Source organism: Saccoglossus kowalevskii, chromosome 19 (genome assembly GCF_978046115.1).
Source record: "Saccoglossus kowalevskii chromosome 19, keSacKowa6.1, whole genome shotgun sequence".
Classification (NCBI taxonomy): domain Eukaryota; kingdom Metazoa; phylum Hemichordata; class Enteropneusta; family Harrimaniidae; genus Saccoglossus; species Saccoglossus kowalevskii.
In genome coordinates this window covers 203,480-228,257 of record NC_140659.1, presented here as the reverse complement: position 1 = coordinate 228,257, position 24,778 = coordinate 203,480, and the positions used below count along the sequence as shown (strand labels likewise).

General features: G+C 35.6%; 2 protein-coding genes across 7 annotated transcripts in view; one reads left to right on the top strand and one right to left on the bottom strand.

Annotated features, from left to right (window-relative positions):
- The window catches only part of LOC100378319 (haloacid dehalogenase-like hydrolase domain-containing protein 3), a 148,018-nt gene extending 144,388 nt beyond the window's left edge, over positions 1-3,630 (bottom strand). Inside the window, exon 1 of the mRNA XM_085493890.1 lies at positions 3,518-3,630. The gene's annotated coding sequence lies outside the window, so the exon portion shown is untranslated. The remainder of the gene's footprint in view (positions 1-3,517) is intronic.
- The window catches only part of LOC102801418 (centriolin-like), a 204,129-nt gene that overhangs the window by 103,237 nt on the left and 76,114 nt on the right, over positions 1-24,778 (top strand). For 4 of the 6 annotated variants that reach the window (XM_085493886.1, XM_085493885.1, XM_085493884.1 and 1 more), the window contains exons 21-29: positions 10,511-10,621; positions 10,907-11,052; positions 12,385-12,544; positions 13,325-13,713; positions 13,958-14,092; positions 15,637-15,699; positions 22,480-22,676; positions 22,889-23,084; positions 23,535-23,797. In XM_085493886.1, the coding sequence (XP_085350012.1) occupies positions 10,511-10,621; positions 10,907-11,052; positions 12,385-12,544; positions 13,325-13,713; positions 13,958-14,092; positions 15,637-15,699; positions 22,480-22,676; positions 22,889-23,084; positions 23,535-23,797 (1,660 nt within the window). The remainder of the gene's footprint in view (positions 1-10,510; positions 10,622-10,906; positions 11,053-12,384; positions 12,545-13,324; positions 13,714-13,957; positions 14,093-15,636; positions 15,700-22,479; positions 22,677-22,888; positions 23,085-23,534; positions 23,798-24,778) is intronic. The other 2 variants (XM_085493889.1, XM_085493887.1) reach the window with 1 other exon arrangement.

The following is a 24,778-nucleotide window of genomic DNA, read 5'->3' as shown; positions in this document are numbered from 1 at the left end:
TAAACCACTTTTAGTCAGCAAATGATATACAATGTTTGTAGGTTACAAATAAAATATAATATTATTCGTGTGACAACAAGTCTATAAAAACAAAAGTCAAATATGACTATAATATAATTAGTCCCCGTTCGGACGTAGTCCGAAAACGGGGACTTATGTTTTGCCCTGTGTGCGTCCGTGCGTGCGTCCGTGATCACCTGTATCTCGAACATGCATGGACCGATTAAGTCATACATCACATATTATATGGGACATATGCACATACTTTTTTTTCATGATCCTATTAACGATAGCCGAATAACGGCCATTTTAAGGCCGAAAATGCATCAAAATCGCACATTTTCACCATTCCGGACCCGGATCTCAGTTATGCGTGGACGAATTTTGTTCAAATTTGGTACATACATTAAACATAATAGGACCTTGATGCACGTCATTTTTTTTTTTGGATCGGGTTTGAAATGGCCGACTGGCGGCCATTTTGTTTTAAAGAATTCAGTTCTGGATCCGTATCTGAGACATGCTTGGATTGATCGAGTTCAAGCTTCACACACACAAGGTACATCATGTCACAAATATGTATGTGCATTTGTTTCATGATCTCATTAACGATAGCCAAATGGCGGCTGCTTTAAGGCCGAAAATGCATTGAAATCGCACATTTTCACCATTCAGCTCCCGGATCTCAGTTACGCATGGACGGATTTCGTTCACATTTGGTACATACATTAAACATAATAGGACCTTGATGCACGTCCTTTTTTTTTCCGGATCAAGTTCGAAATGGTCGACTGGCGGCCATTTTGTTTTAAAGAGTTCAGTTCTGGATCTGTATCCGAGACATGTCTGGATTGATCAAGTTCAAACTTCACACACAAGGTACATCATGTCACAAATATGTATATGCATTTGTTTCATGATCTCATTAACGATAGCCAAATGGCGGCCACTTTAAGGCCGAAAATGCATTGAAATCGCACATTTTCACCATTCCGAACCCGGATCTCAGTTATGCATGGACGGATTTTGTTCAAATTTGGTACATACATTAAACATAATAGGACCTTGATGCACGTCATTTTTTTTTTCAGATCAAGTTCGAAATGGCCGACTGGCAGCCATTTTGTTTTATAGAATTCAGTTCTGGATCCGTATCCAAGACATGTCTGGATTGATCAAGTTCAAACTTCACACACACATGGTACATCATGTCACAAATAGATATGTGCATTTGTTTCATGATCTGCTTAACAATAGCTGAATGATGGCCATTTTAAGGCCGAAAATGCATCAAAATCACGTATTTTCACAATTCCGGAACCGGATCTCAGTCATGCATGGATGGATTTTGTTCAGATTTAGTACAATGTGTTGTACATATGCAGGTGCATTTCGGTCATGATCTGCTTTGAATGTATATGTCACTCAAATATGAACGGAAAGGGGACGTGTCATTGACAATGACTTGTTATTATTATAACTTTATTACACTACTAAAAACCTTCAGAGGGTTTTTGTATGGTAAGGAACATAAATACAATGAAAATAAAAACATACAATACATAAGAGATAAAAATAAAATGTTAGTAAAATAAAAGAAAAAATAAATTAATTACTTTCTGTGGTTTTAAAAATTGTGCTCTTTAAGTATTTAGTGTAATAGTGTAATTGGCTATCAGGTAATCCTTATATCTAAGATTTCATATGATGTGTACATTGTCATAGTACCATGTGCATCTCATACTGTGTTATTCACACTATTACCTCTTATGAAATACAAAGGAAAGTTAGAATGTAAACAAATATTTTGCAGGGTGCAGGGATCTATTGTAAATTGTGAGATGTAGCATCTTTTTATTTGAGCCCCCCACTTCATCTGAAGTCCTGAAATGAGATAAATTGATCTGGTGATAAGACTAAACTGACTAAACTGACAAACCGATGTGCCAAATTTTGTCATGTCGCACCCCTGTTACGAAATTCCCTGCTGACCAATAACATTGTGATAAATAGTCCCATATCATATTGTGTCGGTAACACAGAATACAAGAGATTCTGCATTATACCTAAATATAAAACAACTGTTTAGAACACCTTGACAACGTGTTTGATAGACTGTCTAGTCAAATGGCTTCAGCATTTGGTGTATCTTTGTAAATATCCAGTGTTTTGTCATAATACCAAAATTAATAATAATTACAATATTAAATGCATTTAAATGCCTCAAATGAGTGATACCTCATCATTTAATACATAGATTATTGCATAATAATAATAACACAATAATAATAATAATATTAATACTGTTACTAGCAGCGTAGTAATATGAGGTTATTACGTGGATACCACGTACAGCGACGGCATACTGGCTGAGTGCTTACTTTGAGGTATCCCCGTAATAACCTTATGATACATCTTTTCCTTCCAAGGATACATCATAGGAATGCAGAAATCCAAAAACTTCTTTGTGTGGAGTCCAGTCAAACCTTAGTGGCAGCCATGTTTGTGTTTAGAATTAGAGGACGCTTATGCACATAATCATTTCATATTTGGAATTCACATTCCCTTATATATGGTAGGATGAAAATACCCCGCGAAATACCACAAATTTACGACACTCTGTAACTTATGGCGTTACGATGACAGATGTATAATAATAATTATTACATAAAATTATGTACTTCAGATTTTATCACATTAATTTGCAGTTGAATAACATTGATATGCAAATGAGTTTTCTTGGCAGTTGTTGCATAACTTGAACTGACAAGGTAGCTGTTGGCACCCTATAATTATTGTTAAATGCAATAAGACTTCCAAAGTTACATTCTTACATAATCAAGAGCCATGAATTAACAATGCAAATTAGTCGCATGTACATTTAATAATACTCTGTATTTCACTGCAAATCCTCAACAAAATGTAACACAATGTAAAATTGAATTTGATGATATGAAATTCAATTTATCATTTCTATTAAATGAACACATTAAAAACAAATCATACAGCTTTGAAAAAAAAAAAAACAGGTTGAAAGCAAAATGGAAATTTTTCAAAATCGCTGTGGCAATGACACTCTCATTCATTGTTTTGTGTCATCTGTTCTTTGATATTAATGTCAAAAATACATATGAAGATGCTTTGTCACAATAAATTTCCTTATATTGCATTATTTTTATTTTGAGAAAATTTAAGAAATGTTTTGTTCTCATCATTCTTGAAGATTTTCGGAAAGTCGTAAATGTAATAATAACAGAATGCGCTGAAGTTTGTGGAGTATGGAAGTTATTTTCACTCAGTGTATCGCTATATTTTCACGAGCAAAACAAATAAAAATACCGTTGCAAGATGCACTGATAATAATTACTGTATCCCATAAATGTCAGGGAAAAGCCATGCCGATTTTGTCATATGACAGGAAGTTTGAACTGCTGACCTGTTAGCTCAGCAAGTCATCAATACTACCGGTATATAACCTACATGTGCTATCTAAAATGACAGCATGTTTTATTCATACCTGTTTACTCTAGTAAACTGCCTGGTAATGACTGTACACTCATCCATGTGGTATGAAATACAACCAATATCAGTATACCTCACCTATGTAGTTTGACTGGGAGTGGTGTCAGCTGTTATGTGGTAGCATATGTTGTCTTCTATATTTTTTTGCTATTTTCAGTTTATTAAGCCACACACAATAAAAAAAAAGTTTATGGCTACCATGCAACAAGTTAGACTCCGTTTCTATGAGAATAGAATAGAATTAGGAGTTTAAAAATTGTAAAAATAAAAAATGCAAACAAAAAATTGTATAATTAAATATTATAATAATACATTAATTCTTACTAAATTAATCTATGTTGATAAAAAAAAAGCAACTGCAAAACCAAGACAGCACAATTTACATTTGTGGTGTGCAGATTTTTGGCAAGTTATTATATAACATGTTGCTACTCACAATTTACATACAAGATAAATAATAAAATTGATTGGGTTGAAAAAAGCTTTAGTATTTAGGTATATAAACAACAAGTTTTAGTTGTGTGGCCATATTATTTTCTCCTGGTCAGTGTAGTTTTGTGAGTTGGTAGTAGAGTGTGTGCAGACCATGGAGGATTCTGATATCATAGAATACTATTGGCTTCCTGGGGGACTATGTAAAGCAACTAGTGACAATCAACTAGGTAATTCTCATTACTACCATTTATGTACCTGCCAAATCTTGTTACAAATGCATGTTATGTAAAACTATTTGTTTTCACTGGCATTCAATTTCACTATTTTGCGCATGGGTTTTAAGTTTGCGAATTTGTCAGTGGTGCATTAAGTTCTATTGTTATTTTTACATGTTTACATGTTCACATGGATTTAATTTAATAAAATTAAAACCAAGTGAATAATTAATGCATTTTTAGTATGTAAAGGTTTGAACTGACAGGTTGTGCTATATTGGTGCATCATTTAATTGTATAGCTGACACTATTACTTTAGATATATATATTAGTGTTGTCATTTTTTATATTTACTTCCAAGCTATGATCAAAAACATGCAATTAATTGATATTAATGTTGTTTAATTAAAATTTATTTTATCAGAACTCTTTTCTCGTAGTAACCAAAAATACAGTGTCGCTTAAATTTTTGTCAGTTTTTATTGCCTGAAATCGAACACAGTTATAAATGAGTAAAAATATAATATTTTACCTTGTTTTGAATGTAAAAAATATCTTGGGTGTGATATAATTATTGTTAGCATCATGTGATCTACCAGCAATATGTCATGAATCAACAAAGCTGTACAAAATAGATTTACATAGTGCTAGTAAACATTCTGTTGATATGCAAATTACAGTACAGATTTGCATAATGCTGTGTTTTTATTCATTGTCCTTACAAAATGAGCTACATAATAGTGTTTATATCATACAATATGGCATAATCAAAAATTCAACCCCATTGTCACCTATCCTTTACCAAATCCAGGTTTCTGTTTGATTCTCTTCAAAAACCCATATCATTCTGTCATTTAGCACAAATACTAATACAAATATTGAAACTTTCCCAACTAGTTCCTATAAAAATTCCCAGCCCAGTTAACAAACAAAACAAAAAACACTCAATAATGTGCATAATTTACTAAGTGCTTCAATTACTATTTAGTGCTATATTTAACATTGCGTTTAGAGTCATACAATTATATTTTATTATTAGCCCCCGCCGGATCTGCAATCTGTATTAATTTGGATCGTGTCTGTGCTTTTCTCACACATGTGTGATCCAATTCAGTTCAGAGTTGGTACAGAGACAGGAATTGATGGTGTTATTAGGCACATCGAGTTATTTTTTGGATTCTTCAAAGTTTCACTGTGTTTTTCTTTGATTTTTAACATTTTTCTTTCAAAATTGCTGGAAAATCCGACTTTTCCTGACATTACCCGAGTTTAATCTGAGTTTTGATGACGTATGCGCAGTTCTCGTCTTGGTGGAAATCACAGTAATTTTTGTGTGTGAGGATATTGTATCCCGGAATTGTATCTTTATTTGCGCAACGCTTATATGGACAAAATTCTGTCTCGTCATTTTCAAAGGTAAGAAACTGTGCTTATTATGGTATTTATGCACTTTGTATTATCGTTTATGTCTCTGGTTTGGTGATCGTGAGAAACTCTTGCTAACCTGGCGAGAGCTTCGCCAGAAAAACTGCCTTTCTATTATTGTTGTGGAAACTGATTATGTATTGTGAAAATTGAAAGTATACCTCATGATTTAAGAGGTTTGCAGTGCTCTCTCTGGGATTCAAACGTGGTGGTGTCGGCGCAATGCTGCTCTGAGACGCTTGCCAGACTCTGCCTCGCTCAAAATCATTATCGCCATGCTTGATTTCCGCAACATTTACATTTGTTTATGATTTCCACAGCGATTGTTCTATGAGATGCATACTCGCTGTTCATAAACAGCCACAAACAAGTTTATTTGGGTCGACATGTACTCGTTGAAAATGTTGGTTTATTTACGTAATCCACTAATCACACCATAGCCGAAGTTAAAAATATGTCGTTACTCGGAGAGCTTGCTCACAACACTACTTTCACGTTCCAAATAAACGTACCGGTACGTTTATTTATTTTTTTCGAAAAATTCCACTCGGTACATTCTTATTTGGGTCGGTACGTTTATTTATTTTTCTAAATTGGGCCAATTAAAAAAAAATCTTGATGTAAAAAAAAAAATCATCCTGTTTTCCCATGAAAAACGAAGCCAAAAGATCGCACTATTACATTGGTAAATCTTTTCCGGGTTGCTTTCACCATGAGGTTGCTGAACTTATTTAAATATTTAAATGCTTTATGGTAATTTGAGCACATGGGCACCATCCAGCATTTTGATTGGTTGATTTGCGACTTGACCTATCTGGTCAATAAACACGTCTCGTGTGATGGATATCGTATATTGCGGCGGATATCGTATCGCATCGAGCGTTGACATGTAACCGAAATCATTCGCTTACGATGAAACTAAGTTGAATTTTACTTGCATTTCATAACAATTCAACAAATTTATTTTTTGTACGTTAATATAATCACTACTGAGTACTAATCAACAATTGCAACACTTCGAAAACAAGTAAGCTACCGTATCGTGATCATTTGCTGCTAAGCAATGCTTTGTTTTTATTTTAAACTTATACTTTTCGTTACCAACAAAATTGAAAAAATATTGCATATTAAATATAGTGAGTATTTTTTGTTGTCATGTGAACAGTTTTTTGATTGACTGTAATTTTCCAACATTTCATGATGCCCATTTTAGAACCAAATTAAGGCTTTTCACTCCTCCTTGACGCCTATTTACAGCAATTCCAGGCACTGATTTGACACTGAAGTAGTGCTAGATGTTGATAACTTACTACAATAGGTTACACACTGTTTTTTCAAATTTACAGAACTTGTTAACTGGAAATATAAACATCAGCTGCAAATCAGAGGAATGATCGACAGATATTGCCCTCAATGTTTTCCATTTTTGCTACAATCTCAGGTACACCTAGACTTTGAGGTTTGTTACCACCGAGAGTATCCTGCCAGGAAAGCGTGACAGCGTCCAATCCACGACTAAAAAATCTAACAGACAACGTTATATTATAAAACATTGCGACCGCGCATTCACGGACGGGAAATGCGACAAAAACTACTCCTGTATGTATGGCGGCAACCCTCCCCGAACGTGTGATCATGTGTTGCCAGTGATAAGCTTTTTAAAGCGATTATTTGGTGGCACATCAACCTTTTGGTTCTCATCGTCGAGAACTAATAATCGAACAACACCCATCCTACTTATGTATTCAATTTCATTATTGATATACTGGATGAAGTCTTCATTGGACATTTGTTGCAGGCACCTTTCAGTTATATACATCGGCGTGATACGGATATTTCCATAGTAGGAATAATGTACTTTGATCAATAATTCTGTCATGATCAGTTGGTCAGCTGGTTCTGTAAAATAACTCTTCGGGTAACTAACGTTCTTTATAGTGCCACCACTTTATGCGCCCCTCTCACTGAAATAACATGTGACACAAATTGAAGTATGAAACTAAGTTGAGAGCTTCGATCGTTGATTGGAGGAGAAATTCAAAACTAATGTACCGCCACTTTTATGGGCGGAGCTTTCTTCCGGTGTGCTTCAAATTGCAGAAATGCTATCTGCATTATTTGTAACAACTTCTGTAAATTTGAAAACAAAGTGTGTAACCTATTGTAGTAGGTTATCAACATCTAGCACTACTTCAGCATCAAATCAGTGCCTGAAATTGCTGTAAAAGATTATATGGCATCTTGCTTTTCGCCAGCCACGAAGGTCACACTAGACTAGCTTGATCGATACTGCCGACCATTCCGTGCATTTTTTATCGACGCACGACGACACGCAAATCAAGATAAGTATTGTCCTTGCAACAATTTTACGCAATACGTCACCATTGTACAGTGACTGATTTTAATAATAATATTATAATATTTATTAAACATTAAAACAAACTATGTAGTGAGTTGTTCTATGGTCGTATAAAAATAAACTACATTAAGATACAGTAAAGTTAACCAACTAAACAGAATGCTATATAATATTACAAACACATTTAGAATCACAATAAACTTGTACGATACAGTACAATACAATACTCTAACTACTATTGCTAAGGAGTGGAAAATCACATTCACATTAAAGTCATAACTATGGAAAGAATATTTTTAAATTTGGTGGAGCTGCTCATATATCATTTGCATACATTTTTCCCAGCCAATCCGACTCGAGTAGTGATTGGTTTGCTATTTCATTACATCTTGCAGCCTTTCAAACAGTATATTGCTAGACATGCATCAATTGTTGTCCATTTATATTCTAATTGCACAGTGTAAACTGCAATTTCTTTCTGGCTGGTATAAATATATTAAGTAATACGTTTTTGTACTGAAAAGACTGTACACAAATATCTTTTTTAATTAAATCTAACAGCTAATGAGAGCACATATGCTACAACCTCTGCTTACTTTTGACTAAATGTTTTTTTTGTTTTTTTTTCAGGTGCAGAGCCAGAATTTTTTTCTCAGAAAGCAAAGCCACTGGAACTGCATATATTACAAAAGCATACTATTCGCTGCATGTCTGACAATTGTATGAAGTTTCGCAGGTCCTCTTTTTTTTTTTCTTTGAGAAGTGCTGTCAACCAAAGCATAAATATTAATTTCACACGATTTGTTAATATTAATGTATGATAATAAAAACTTGATAATATTTTTCTGGATTCTTGCACTTTATTTGTATCATTGTCATATGAGAAGTACTCTTGTCCTTATTTAGAGATATTGAAACTAATTCAGAGCCATAAACTACATGTAGATCTGTACATGAAGTACATGGGAAGTAAAGTTGTTGACACAGGTAATATGTACACCAAGGATCATTGCAGTTTCTCAGTAACTCATCTGGTGCTTGTACTTGTATGACAAACAGTATCATTGCCCTGTTACTGTCTAAAATATCAGAAGTTTTTCACTGGAACAGTTCTGTGATTGACAGTGTCCTTGTATTAGGAATACAGTTGTACAAGGAAGTTTATCCAAACAGACACAACACTGACTCTTCAACATATTTGCAGATCTGATTTGCATACTTACATGTCATTTACCTGTTGTACTTGTTTGTTGCTCTCTGGTGTTCTTGCTGAAACCAGGATGGAGAGTGCTATAAACTTGAAAATGCCATAGAAATCATGTTTGCCAATATATGTCCATGCCAAAAACTGAACAATTATATGTTGCAACTTCCAAATGACAACAAGTGAAGGCAGTGTCATTCATGACTTGTTTGATTGAATAAATTTTTACGGCTTGGAGGCCATTTTTTCCCTCAAAAATCTAAATCAGCTTTTTCTCAGATATGTGTCATCCAGTTTTGTTCAAAGCTGGTACAGTGACAAGTTATAATTGTTTACAAGTGCACCTCACATTATATGTTTAACAAGTTATAAATTGTCTCAGAAAAGCCAAATGAGTATTTTTTTTACCCCACCCCTGCTAAAATTGTTCCACATCAATTCTGAACAATTAATAACAGAATTTTAGTACAGCTCGCAATGAAATAATTCACTCTGACTAAAACCCAGTTCAATGTAAGTTTTAAAATTGTTTTTGAGCGAAGGTTATGACATGTCATGTCTTGTTATTACTATGTTTAACCTACAATAATTTGCGCAGTCACTATGAATGATTCTTTAATAAAACTTGACATTTATAGTTCATGTCTCATTATCACATCCCAATATTCAATCTTCAACCATGCCACCTATTTTGTCATACTTCAGTTATATTTGCTTTTATTAAGTGTTCTATCTTTGTAAACATACCAATAAAATGACAATGACCTCACCTTCTTATGACAGCAATTCCCAAAACACATGAAATATTTGTTTTAGCCAAAGCCTGCAGTGTATGATGAGCAGTTATTTTTAACTAAAACTATATCTTGAGTCATCATTAAAAATAGCACTAGCACATCATGTCAAGCCATCTGGCCTGAAATACATGGTATGGTCTGTTTAATCTTATTTAAAATTTAACTTTTCTTTATGGTTTATTAAATATTTACTATACTGAAATACAACCTGTATTTGATAGTCACTGTAATGTATAATACTCTATTAGTAATACATGTCATATCCACTACAGTAGTGGTGCATAACAGATGTATTTCCATGGTCAAAAAAAGTAATAATTTTAATAATCCACTGTATGAAATATACAATTTTTGGATTATTGGGGCTTCTGTACATGTTGCATTGCAACAAGCAAGCATGATTGTTTCAAAGCAAAGCTGGAATCTATATAGATTGATATACATACTATGATAGTGATGAATATACGTCTGAAATTGAGTTTATAGAGTAATATATTTAAACTAAAATGATTTGGTGGGTATCATGGTATTAATGTTTGTATGTTATTGGTAGCTGCTCAGCAAGAAGAAATAGATTACTTATATGACAAGTTAGATGAACAGAAATCTGAAATACGAAGATTACAAGAAATATTGGACAAATTTGGTGGAACCCTTGATGCAGGTGAATAATGTAATATTTATATATATATGTATATATATACTAGTATTGTTGTATGTCCACTACGGGTCATTTATTGTATTTTGCAAGTAAGCCCTATCTCAGAATCACTGTATGTCTACCAAAAGTCTTGCCTCAGGGTCGCTGAATTGTGCCTAATCATTGCAGTTTCCAGTATTGAGTATTGACACTTCCTTTCTGTTGCCAGTTGGTTAATACCTATATGAAAGCTTCTGTTACATTTACTGCCTGAAGTTTTTATTGATTCAAGTACAATTATTATTTCAGATGATGATCCTGAAATTGCTGCCTTGATGAATGAAGTAGATGCATTGAAAGATGCATTATTTGAACAGAGTAATAGAATTGTTGATATTAGTACACCCAGAGGACCCTCAGTTAGACGGGTACACTATGGCAATGTGGTGGATGAGGTACATAATAGCAATTAAATAGGCAATATAGTATGTTCCTATCATGTCTAAACAACTTTAATAATATTCCAAATAATAATGCTATGGTCTGTATGGTTGCATGTGTTTACTGTTTTCATTAGTTGTGTTCCTTAGCACAGCTAGGCTAAAGCTAAATTTTAGTTATCACTAAGGATGCCGAGTACAGACTAAAAAACAGCTAGTCAAAGATAGATCCATAGTACCCTTAGTACATGCTAACAAAGTGCGTACAGTCACCTAACTTGGATCTTTATCTGCAGAATACCATTGTATACAGTTGCCATTGAAATCGTTTTCAGCCACATTGATTTCATGCAAAGTATCTAACAGCGCTGTTCTGTTTTACTCGGTGGGAGGAGCAGTAGTTTGGCTCTGATAGAATGCTGCCGTGTACACATAGCAATAGTTGTAGTAGAGTAGTCTGAACACTAATTATTACAGTATGCAGGCATAGACTAATTTGATAGAAACTTGGTAGGACATTATACAGATTATTTGGTTTACTGTTTGTTTGATTACTGTCGTTTGGATTGGAGTTTGGAGTTTAGATCCCCATCAACCCTAGCTAATTAAGGCATATTCCTGGTCCTTAATGGTGATTTCATATAATGTATCAGTTGATGTACATGAGGGAGCTGTAACTATGGTGACATTTGGATCATCCAATGGGTCATTCGAGTTTATATTTGCACCCCCTGTTGATGTGGTCGGATTTCCAGCACTGTATGATGGAGAAAATACCCAGGAATTCCAACTGTATATGCAGAAACAGAATCTGTAAATCTGTAAATTACTGAAATTAGATAAGGATGGTGGCACGATTGAGCTCATCAACACCGTGAATTAGGACTAGTTTGGATTTCCATTATCAAATATAAAATTTTGAACTTGATAAAGTAGCATATGATGAGTTATATTTGGAAATCCTACTCTGTATGGTGGCACAACTGAAGTCATCAACACCATAAGTAGGAACTATAGTTTTGGATTTCCATTACTGTATGGTGAATGGTGATTTGGAAATAAAACTTTGTATGACTTGTACAACCATGGAAATTATACCCTGTATGAAGTAAACAAACAAGCTCATCAACAAGGGGGGGGGGGTGCAGATATAAACTGGAATGGCCCAATACTATAAATGCGTTTAGGAATAAATGTTCAATTAGGGATGTGATTCTGAAAGAGCAAATACAGTATCAATGTATCATTTGCAGTGTATTATTATTGCATGCAGGGAAGTATTGTGTCCATTATTGAATGAACATCTATGTCCGTGGTAATAGTTTTATCTTTGTTGTCATCTTGTAGTACCAGTACAGTCCACCATCATCAAATTGGCCACCAGAGAGGAATGCCAATTTTCCTCATCAGCACGGACCAGCTTATTACCCAGAAGATGGTGGACGATATTATTCCTCTCCGTATGCTGCTAGTCCTGCAAGGTATTATCCAAGATCTGCTGGAAGAGGTAATTCGTGCATCTGTAAAATCTTGCAGTAAAAATAAAATCCAGCCATCCACAAAACCTTGTTTGTTCAAAAGTGTTATGGCCAGACAAAAGTGTGCTTGTGTCATTTTTTAAACACTTTTCTTGTTTACATTGGATCAGCAACCAATGTCGCATTTGATAGAAATAGGATCATTGAATACAAAATATAGTCCCCTTTCAACACATTCTGAAAACAAATACTTATGGATTGACCTCAATGCATGCATCCCAACCTGTATCTTGAGCATGCCTGGGGCGATCATATTCAAACTTACATCATACATATGCACATTCATTCTTTTCATGACCTGGTTCAAGATGGTTTATCAAAATCAAGTTTTTTTGCTATATCAGAATAAGATTTTGGTTGTGTATAGATAAATTACATTCGAACTTAGTACACACATTTTGCATAATAGAACCTTGGTGCAAATCATTTTGATTTTCAGCCATAAGCCATATCTATGACATGCATTCAAATTTTATACATACATCATTTTACATATATGCAATTACAATAATCCAGTTCAATGAAAATACTCAAGTAGTTACGAGATGATTACTATTGCTACATATCTTTATCCAAAATATTGTAAAAATGATGATGTATCCCCACATCTCATTTTAAGTTAACGTTTGCATGTACATTTGTACCTCAATTGCTGGCAATCATGCATTGTTTGTTTTCATAGTTACCATTTAATATGGAATGTATACAGCCATAAACAATAACAAATGTTATTATTGTTTGCATTCTAGGCTATGGTTATGCTAATGAACCATCCAGTCCAACACCACCCCAGGGAGCCGCATTTGCTCCTGTACCTGGCCAAGCTCCCCTTCCTGCACAGCCGGACTTTGATGCCTCATTAACCATGCCGTCTGGTATCCCACCAGGATTTGCTCCTGTACCACCAGGTTATGGTACAACCAATGCATCGTATGCTGCTGGAGTTTCAACTCAACCACAGGTTGTCTTATCAGGGCCGCCACCTGCCACCGCTACCACTCCTAGTGCTGCATCTCAACCTGTCATAGTCACATCAACTGCTACCAGTAGTGGTCAAACACAACAAGAGATTTTACCTAGACAGATTGAATTACCTGCTGATATGCTGTTTTGTAATGTACCTGAACATCATGATCTCGTAAGTAGCTACCATCTCATACAACAAATTAACGCACCGCTTTTCTGCATATTTCAATGTTAGATCTAGACAAAAAATATCAAGGTTTCTGGTCATCACACACATCAGATAAAAAAAATATGCTTTGTTTTCAGACAAATTTTCATGGAAAATCAACAAAAAAGCACAAATTTTTTTTAAAAACACATGCGCACATCAATTTTAAAAAGCTACTAAGTTGTCAAACTTGATTCTTTTTTGTTAGGAGGATGAAGTAACAAAATTACAAAAACTATTAGACAAGCAGTCCAGGAGATCAGAGAAGAAGAAGAAGAAGCCTAGAGGACATCCAGGAAGTGCAGACTCTTTGTTGTATGATAGATTGGAAGATTCTTTAGAAGTAAGTAAAACTATGCCAATGTTTATTCTCAATTTTCTCATACTGTGTAGGTGTACAAAACCTAAAACAGGTAACACAACATTGTCATATATTTTGCAGTAGGGGTATGTCACAGTTATAACCATAAAATTTAATATACTAATTCATCATGTTGAGTTTAATACGTCCTATCTGTCTTTATGTGTAACAAATGCTGGGACACATACTCAATGTGTAGCTTACGCTGTCATTGTGTTAATTTTGATATAATATGCATGAATTATGGTTTTTAAATTTTAATAATCCATTGCATGAACCTTTGGTATAACTAGAAAATAGTGCAAATTTGTACCTTTAACTAATTTCCACTTCTCTTTTCTAAAAACTGTTTGTTTTTCTTAAAATCATTTAGCATTAAAATGTCACAGTGACACTTACTTACTGCTCTAAAATATTGTGTTTTTCTTACTCCAAAACGGTCTCTTGTGAATTGAAGCAGTTTACAGGTTTACAGTAATAAAATTTCCATTGATTTTACAAATTATGTGTTGTCCTCTTGATGTATATTGGTACAACCTCACAAATGCAATGAACATGTAAGGCCAAACACAAGGTTCCCTTTTTTTGGACATTTCAATCATTCCTAATGCCTAAAAATCTAATTTAAGTTTTACCATAGTCATTGACGCCTATTCAAGAGTATGATGTTTGTGACTAGCATGAATGAGTAAGCTTCGTTTCGACAATTTTGTCACTGTAAACAATGTTAAATTATTCTTCAAATGCTCAGTTTATCTTTTGAAAACAACTAGGTAATTTTTTTATTTAAAAAACAACATCGGCAAATCTCTTCCATGCTAGGTTCAATAACTTTAGCATATTTAAATTGAAACGTTGGTATTATCCATCATTTTGATTGGTTAATTTAGTGATTTGGCCCATCAGGTCAAAAAACACCGTCCCAGATCAAAACATGCGACTGCAACTAAGTTGAAATTTATTTGCATTTCATAACAATTCAACCAATTTATTTTTTGAACATTATTATAATCAACATTTGTGAAACACAGCATGACTGGATTGCGCTACCGCGATCATTTGCTTCTAAGCAATGATGTGAAATTGTAATGAAATTTTAGGCGGCCCACTTTTTAATTCAGCAAGAAAAAAATGTATCAAATTTTAGATTAGCTTCTACAATAGTTTCTTTCGTCTTGGGTGGTAAAACTGCCGCCGTTGAAAGTCGACTTAGGTGGATTTTTCAATTTTGATCATCATTTGTTGTAAGGGCCCACCAGCCATGAATCCACCCAGGGCAATTTTTTGGATGGGCGAATTTACAGCAGAATCCAGTATATACGTGCTATGTTTAACCTCTATTTTCTAACTGACAAGAAACAGAACATTTTATTAGGCCTAATGGGACACTTAACACTTTATCTGTCATTGTGAAAGTGGGTAAAACAAATGTGGCTTCATATTACTGCTAGTGGATGGTATACACTTTAGACAATTATAATAGTTTTTAAATATGATGGCTTTTTAAATTTGATTCATGCGCACAGAAGACTGTGATAGCAGCAGGTTTGTTGTGTTTATCATCAGTCTCTGTACCGTGTACAGTAAATGTAAGTAGCCTTTATACCAGCATTGTAATTGTTGTAATTTGTATGTCTAGGTGATTGGACTTTGATTACTATTATACACTGTCTTCCTTTGTCCACTTCAACTTTTTACTTTTTTGACTCCTTCTTGAAAAATACAAGCCTGGTTGCTTTGATACTTGGTGTATATGTACCTTGAGTAGACCTATCTCAGATTTATTCATTTCATGATGATATCTTTAATTCTCTGATTTTGATGAATATTTTCGACCTCTTGTTAAAACGTGAATCTTTGTGTGGCTAAACCATGGGAGTGATGACATCTAAATCCCATGTGGGAGGATGACATTTGAATCTCTATGTGTGGGTAAACCATGGGAGTGATGACATCTGAATCTCTATGTGTGAGTAAATCATGGGAGTGATGACATCTAAATCCCATGTGTGGGTAAACCATGGGAGTGATGACATCTGAATCTCCATGTGTGAGTTAACCATGGGATTGATGACATCTGAATCTTCATGTGTGAGTAAACCATGGGAGTGATGACATCTGAATCTCTATGTGTGAGTTAACCATGGGATTGATGACATCTGAATCTTCATGTGTGAGTAAACCATGGGAGTGATGACATCTGAATCTCCATGTGTGGGTAAATCATGGGAGTGATGACATCTGAATCCCATGTGTGAGTAAACCATGGGAGGGATTACATCTGAATCCCATGTGTGGTAAACCATGGGATTGATGACATCTGAATCCCATGTGTGAGTAAACCATGGGAGTGATGACATCTGAATCTCCATGTGTGAGTAAACCATGGGAGTGATGACATCTGAATCCCATGTGTGGGTAAACCATGGGAGTGATGACATCTGAATCTCCATGTGTGAGTAAACCATGGAGTGATGACATCTGAATCCCATGTGTGAGTAAACCGTGGGAGTGATGACATCTGAATCTCCATGTGTGAGTAAACCATAGGAGTGATGACATCTGAATCACATGTGTGAGTAAACCATGGGAGTGATGACATCTGAATCTCCATGTGTGAGTAAACCATGGGAGTGATGACATCTGAATCTCCATGTGTGAGTAAACCATGGGAGTGATGACATCTGAATCTTCATGTGTGAGTAAACCATGGGAGTAATGACATCTGAATCTCCATGTGTGAGTAAACCATGAAGTTATGACATCTGAATCTCTATGTGCGAGTAAACCATGCGATTGATGACATCTGAATCCCATGTGTGGGTAAACCATGGGAGTGATGACATCTGAATCTCCATGTGTGAGTAAACCATGGGAGTGATGACATCTGAATCTCCATGTGTGAGTAAACCATGCGATTGATGACATCTGAATCCCATGTGTGAGTAAACCATGCGATTGATGACATCTGAATCCCATGTGTGGCTAAACCATGGGAGTGATGACATCTGAATCCCATGTGTGAGTAAACCATGGGAGTGATGACATCTGAATCCCATGTGTGGGTAAACCATGGGAGTGATGACATCTGAATCCCATGTGTGAGTAAACCATGGGAGTGATGACATCTGAATCCCATGTGTGAGTAAACCATGGGAGTGATGACATCTGAATCTCCATGTGTGGGTAAATCATGGGATTGATGACATCTGAATCTCCATGTGTGGGTAAACCATGGGAGTGATGACATCTGAATCCCATGTGTGAGTAAACCATGGGAGTGATGACATCTGAATCCCATGTGTGAGTAAACCATGGGAGTGATGACATCTGAATCCCATGTGTGGGTAAACCATGGGAGTGATGACATCTGAATCCCATGTGTGGGTAAACCATGGAGTGATGACATCTGAATCCCATGTGTGGGTAAACCATGGGAGTGATGACATCTGAATCCCATGTGTGAGTAAACCATGGGAGTGATGACATCTGAATCTTCATGTGTGAGTAAACCATGGGAGTGATGACATCTGAATCTTCATGTGTGAGTAAACCATGGGAGTAATGACATCTGAATCCCATGTGTGAGTAAACCATGGGAGTGATGACATCTGAATCTCCATGTGTGAGTAAACCATGGGAGTGATGACATCTGAATCCCATGTGTGAGTAAACCATGGGAGGGATTACATCTGAATCCCATGTGTGGTAAACCATGGGATTGATGACATCTGAATCCCATGTGTGAGTAAACCATGGGAGTGATGACATCTGAATCTCCATGTGTGAGTAAACCATGGGAGTGATGACATCTGAATCCCATGTGTGGGTAAACCATGGGAGTGATGACATCTGAATCTCCATGTGTGAGTAAACCATGGAGTGATGACATCTGGATCCCATGTGTGGGTAAACCATGGGAGTGATAACATCTGGATCCCATGTGTGGGTAAACCATGGAGTGATGACATCTGAATCCCATGTGTGAGTAAACCATGGGAGTGATGACATCTGAATCCCATGTGTGAGTAAACCATGGGAGTGATGACATCTGAATCTCCATGTGTGAGTAAACCATGGAGTGATGACATCTGAATCTCCATGTGTGGGTAAACCATGGAGTGATGACATCTGAATCCCATGTGTGAGTAAACCATGGGAGTGATGACATCTGAATTTCCATGTGCGAGTAAACCATGGGAGTGATGACATCTGAATCTCCATGTGTGGGTAAACCATGGGAGTGATGACATCTGGATCCCCATGTGTGAGTAAACCATTGAGTGATGACATCTGAATTTCCATGTGCGAGTAAACCATGGGAGGGATGACATCTGGATCCCATGTGTATATTGATGACATAATTTTAGTTTCCTCGTGTGTGAGATAATACAAGTTTTGCATTCATGACTTCATTACTAAATTATCATTAATGTAGGATCTAAAAATTATTTGTCAGAGCCCAGTCATCTTAACACATAAACTAAACCATTGGAGTACAGACTCTGTTCAGAGCACCCAGGGCTCTATGATGAGCTGAGCTTCCACCAACTCCTGATTGGTTGTTGTTCTTTAAAGCGAACCTAAATGCGGCCTTAATTTATAGTTGTGTATATTCTAAACTGTATTCGAAATAATATTGCAGTGGTTTAATTTTGTTTTAATTATAACTGTAGCTTGGATAGGCATTTGAAGTGCTTGCCATGGAGACCATTCATGGAGGGGAATAATTAACGAACGAACATATTTAACATCCGGGTACTTTTCAAAGCTATGACGTTTTAGTATCTGATCGCATTCGTATACGCCATTGTACATAGCCGTTCATGTTGCCAAGCATTGTGTACTACTAGTATAAACTCAACTTTTATATGCACAATGTGCTTTTTAAAACTTGGGTTAGTGCCTTGTGCGTTTGAACCACAGTATTCTGAGAGTGAAAGCCCAATTGCGTTAAAGTACCGTACTTCACCGATCGTAAGCCCCTCCCGAGTATGAAGCCCATCCCTCTGTTTTTACTTGGTATTTATCGAGTTGAGGGCATTCACGATTATAAGCCCAGAGTGTTTTTACTGGGCGTCGACGATATTCTTTAAAATATGCGTGTAAAAGGTGTTTCATTTCATAATAATCGTGATTGGCATGTTAGTTTGGTTCATGCTTTTAGTTTTATGAGAAAACTCGCATTAATTTCAAGTTCAGAGTGCATGGCGAACGTACCCAACATGATTCGCATCGTTTCTATTCTGTCATTTACTCAGGATGAACATCAATGTTGCAATTCTGGAGTAATCCATATTTCTTTGAGTAGTAGCCTTCGGAAAGCCAAAAATGTGATCGTCAAGGCGTGTACCTGGTTATTGGGCATGGTTAGTTTTGCGTCGAGAGTTTGCGTACGATCGAAAACATACCAAAGCGAAGATAATGATAAATGCCTTCGTCCACTGTTTCCTCACAGACCCTACCCATTATTTCACCGTAAATTCAGACGGTATGTAAATCGTATTGTAATAAAATGTGTGTGTTTTTTATAAACATGTTTGTTTCTTCATTGTAAGTATCGTTCAAATCAATGACGCATTTTTTTTCAAAAATAAGTATTATTATCCCGAGCCCGGCGTGGTGAACGAATATTTTTTTGGGATAATTTTTCGTTGTTTGCAAGATGGTTACAGTGTTTAACCCCATAACAAAATCATTTTTTCTGAGTTGGTCCCCGAGTACAAGCTCATCCCTTACTTTTCCTTTACGTGTTCATGCCTCCGGGCTTATGATCAGGGAAGTACGGTATACTGTGACGATTCAGATCAGTCCAGTGTGAGTGATGAGAGTATATCGTCGACGATGCCCCTTGTTCGGATGAAAGTTTTATTTCAAATTACACGGAAGTCTGTGAACAATCTGCTTGGTGTTCCTGTAACACTTGTCCCATGATTTGCCAGTGCAGCCCCATGAATACATGGACTAAAATGTTTCCACCACCACCCTACGAACTCAAGATTGCATACTTCAGCATCCATACTTTGAATAATTTGCACGCCGCACAGTGCATTTATTAGACAGTTAGACAAAAAACAAAACAAAATGCCTGTTTCGATCAATCGCACATCCATAATGTTTGTATGTTGATATGCTTGTAAATAACATAAACGTAAAAGTGGAAACAACCTAGACTAGAAGTCAATTCACCAGTCCAGCCAGCTATGGCTCCCTAAGTTGCTTATATTTTATCAGATACTATTTCGTCATCATGCTTTGTTAGCTTACCTGTTTATACCTCATGAGGGCGTTTTTTTATGGCAAGATGGCGCAAACGGAAGTCCTTCGCAGGTTTATGGTTTCTCATATTTAAATCATCATAACTCTGAAGATGATCATTTTTTTTTATTTTTTTTTTCAAATTTATAATCAATATACATAACTTGATAAATACAAACACCAAAATAGGCTTTATTTAGTTCCCCTTTAAGGATGCGGTAGAGTTATCATGCTCTAAAAAGTAAAAACTGTTTTCGTAGGGAAAAGTGTTTTGAAGCGTAGCAAATTATATATTTTCTTGAAGCCCTTGTTCCCGGCTTTTTGAAAAAATTATCTGTGACATGTACCACGAATTAGTCATGTGATTAATAAGTAAACATAGTGGTGTTATTTTGAATAAAAAGTGAGTTTTGTATAAAAACCGTAGGGGTCTTGTAAAAAAAGAAAGCTGAAAAATCTAAGCAGCATCAGCCCCGTCAATGCCTCGAGAGTGTTAGAACATGGATCGCATATTTGTTTACTATGACATCAATTTACATTTTTTTTGTTATTTCACCCATAGACAAGGAATTTAAAAGCCTTATATTTTCGTTGCAAGGAGTTATCAAAAAATGCTTCAAGGGTTTTATTCTGTGCCAATACGTTAAATTTCTGACGACGCACAACTCACTTGAATGACCTTTATGGCGTCTGCCTGAAAATGCCAAAAAACAAAAAAAATTGTCATGTTGCGCTAATTTTGGACATTTAAAGCCTCAGATTGACTGATTTTTACAACAAAACACATATCATGGAGTCACTTAATAGCCTCTAAAACTATAAAGTGTTGGGCTCGGATTCGTCCTCTAAAAAGAAGCGAAGTTGTCACAGTACACAGCAGCCCGGCATAATGTTGAACAGTTAGAGAGATAAATGACGTCATCTCATTATATATTCAAATCATGTTTACTTGCAAAGCGTGGTCTGTAAAACAAACGCTTGCCGAGTAACCGGAGAAAGAGGTCGACATACCTAAAGCCAACCCCTAGTACTAGTTAACTCAATCCCACATAAGACACTATTTTTTTTCAAACCTCGCCGACCTCTCCCAACTGCTAATCCGACTAATACAGATTTTTGATTGATATTAAATTGTCTGCCCGAATTTTTGGAAGATGGAAATTGATCATGTTATGCAAACGAAATGTTACCCTCTTGGTTTTACGGTAATAACTTTAAGTGTGTGAACCCCATTGTACTGTCGGCAATGCGTTTCTGTTATAGGTAAAGTTTCGCTTCCTCTGAACTGCGTTTCGAGTTTTTTCTTGGGGCCTCTTTTTTTGTGACTGATCAATAATCAGGAGCCGGAGTTGATATGACCGCGTCGTCTTCAGTGTGCACTGTTTCTGTCTTCCGTCTTCGTCCAGACTTTTATCTAAAAAACAAAGTGTACCATGTACCGTGTCCCGTTATACAAGTAGTTTTTCTTATTTTTTTAAAAAAAAGGTATACTAGATGTGTTTCAGTTTTAATTTTGTTAAAATTATGAGCCCAATAACTTTACAAAAGTAATAACAAAAAAAGCAAAATTCACGAAAATAACTCTACCACATCCTGAAAATGTCTTAAGAATATTAGCTGCACATCTCAGTGGTCCAGCATCAAATGAAACTAGTTGTATTTTCTTACACTATTTGACTTAATGGTTAATCATTCTGAGTTTTCATATGTAAGCTCTGACACGAGACTTGTATGTAAACATATTTGAAAGTAATTTGTAGGCATGTCTACTGAGTGAGAGCATGTATACTGAGATGATTCAAGTTGCATTTGCATAAAAGAAACATGTACTTTGAAATACTTTATTTTAGCTGGAATTAATTTTCACTGAAAAGAACTTTTTGGTGTTTTACATGGATTTTATTTTCACTGATTTTTGATGAGTTAAATATAAAATATAGGAAAAAAAGTATATTCGCTTGATTTTATTTTCACTGAATCATTTCTTCAGTGAATATAGTGAAAATGAATTCCAAGCAAAAATAAAGTATTTTATAGTATTAAAATTGCTATTGGTGGTGGTACACATAAAATTTGTTCCACTGTGATACTCAAATATTTTCTCTTGTCAGGAGAAACGAGAAGAGCTGGATGCATTGGATCTGGCAGTGGAGCGACAGAAAGCTACACTACGGAGATTAAAAGAGGATGATGCAGAATTGAAAAAGGATAAGGAAGAGGCTCTGCAAGAATTACAAAGGATGAGAAAAACAAAAGAGAAAGAAAAAGATGATTTCAAAACTTTTAGAGAAAAGGAATTAAAAAGAAGGTTCGTCTCAGCAATTAATTTTATGCAATGCAATATACATGTCCCCTGTTATATAAGTTACTATATTGCTTTGCACTAATGAAGTATTGCAAATTACCCGGTAATTGCCACATACTTTTATGTACTCAATTGCACTGAAATCACACCATCAAATCTGATGTCATGTATTACCACAGATTGTGTGCTATTTTTCATGTGTACTTCAATTTTAGGGATTTTCTTCATGGTGCACAAACATACAAAGTTGATGATAATGAAGATGATGAAGAAGCATCGCAAAGGAAAGAAGATGTTGTTGATGAGATAAACTGTTTAGAAAGGACACTGAGTAAGAGACGTGCTGAGCTGAGAGAGGCTGATAGGTTGTTACATGACTGTAAAGCTGATCTCAAAGAAGCAAGGCAAAAGGTGAGTCATTTAAATCAAAATATGAACCACTTATATAAATTTATGAAGCATGTTACATGAAACATAATAATAACGACAGATGAATCACAGCTGAAGTATGAAGATTGGTACAGTTGTACACCTTGTATCAGGGAAGTTCTTGATTTGATTCCTGACTGACTGTTAGCAATATAGTACAGCCTGCTCAGGATTTTACACACACTATTAGGTTTGAGAGACTGGTTTGCGCTTGCACTTGCAATGAGCTCCAAAAGCAACCCCAAAAAATATCAGGGAATTGGAACCTTGCATAAAAAATATAATTAAAAAAAGCATCAACGTATGCTGTATAGGGCATGCTAAGGAGTTGATATGTACACACAAATAACGATTTTGATTTATTAAACTTGTGACGTAATATATCTCTTCCTTGTTAAGTAATGATTCTAATTCTTCTTATGTTTCACCAAGGCCAAGGAAACCATTGATCGATATGATGATGCAGTACAGAAATTTACCAACACTCGACAAGATGCAGAGGAGCTAGAAAGAAGAGCACAAGAAACAGCAGAACATCTTGTCATAGCTGAGGACGAACTTAACAGATTGCAGACAGATATCACAGAATTAACCCAAGTCAAATTAACAAGAGAAGATGAAATTCGTAAAATGAATAGAATTATATCTAGTCGTAATGCTGAGTACAAAGAAATTGACCAGAGAACATCATCTGGGTAAGTGTAAACAAATTTTGTTATGTCTTGGTATGTCTTGTTATGTCTTGTTATGTCTTGTTATGTCTTGTTATGTCTTGGTATGTCTTGGTATGTCTTGTTATGTCTTGGTATGTCTTGTTATGTCTTGGTATGTCTTGGTATGTCTTGTTATGTCTTGGTATGTCTTGCAGAAGCTAATCTCAAATTGTATACCTTTCTTTATTGCTGGATTAAAAAGAACACTGCCTAAAATTTCATTGCAATATCACCCAGCGCATCTTTCTCCAAAAAAAATCACATTAACAAACCTCATGTGCAAAATACAATTATTAAATCGCTAATTAACCAATCAAAATGATTGATGATGCCAACGTGTTCAAATTACCATAGCTCATTTACGGCAGAATCCGGTAAGCCCTTTCACTCTTCCCTGACGCCTAAATTAGAGTGGCGCCTATGTATATATACGCCAATTTAGTGATTGCAAGATGTGCGCAATATAAACCACACCCCGAACTTGAGCTTTTGATCCCAATTTTTAAATTGATACATTGTAATATAAACCGCAGTTTATATTAGGACTTTTATGGTAATTGCTTCCTTCTTGAATAATAAGTATTGATATTGCACATATAAATTACATAAATGCACAAACATGCTAAAAACACTGTTCATCAATAATGTTGTGTGAATGTTTTCTTCCTACGATGATACTATTGAAGCCGTTCTATACATAGAAGTTATTGAGATTTAAATACATTGAGCTGCATGACATTCCTGGGATACTTATAGGGGGATACTGTTATGTTGTATATGTATATGTATATGGGTATACTGTTCTGTTCTGTTGTATATGTATAGGGGTATACTGTTCTGTTGTATATGTATAAGGGTATTCTGTTCTGTTGTATATGTATAGGGGTATACTGTTCTGTTGTGTATGTACAAGGGTGGACTGTTCTGTTGTATATGTATGGGGGTATACTGTTCTGTTGTGTA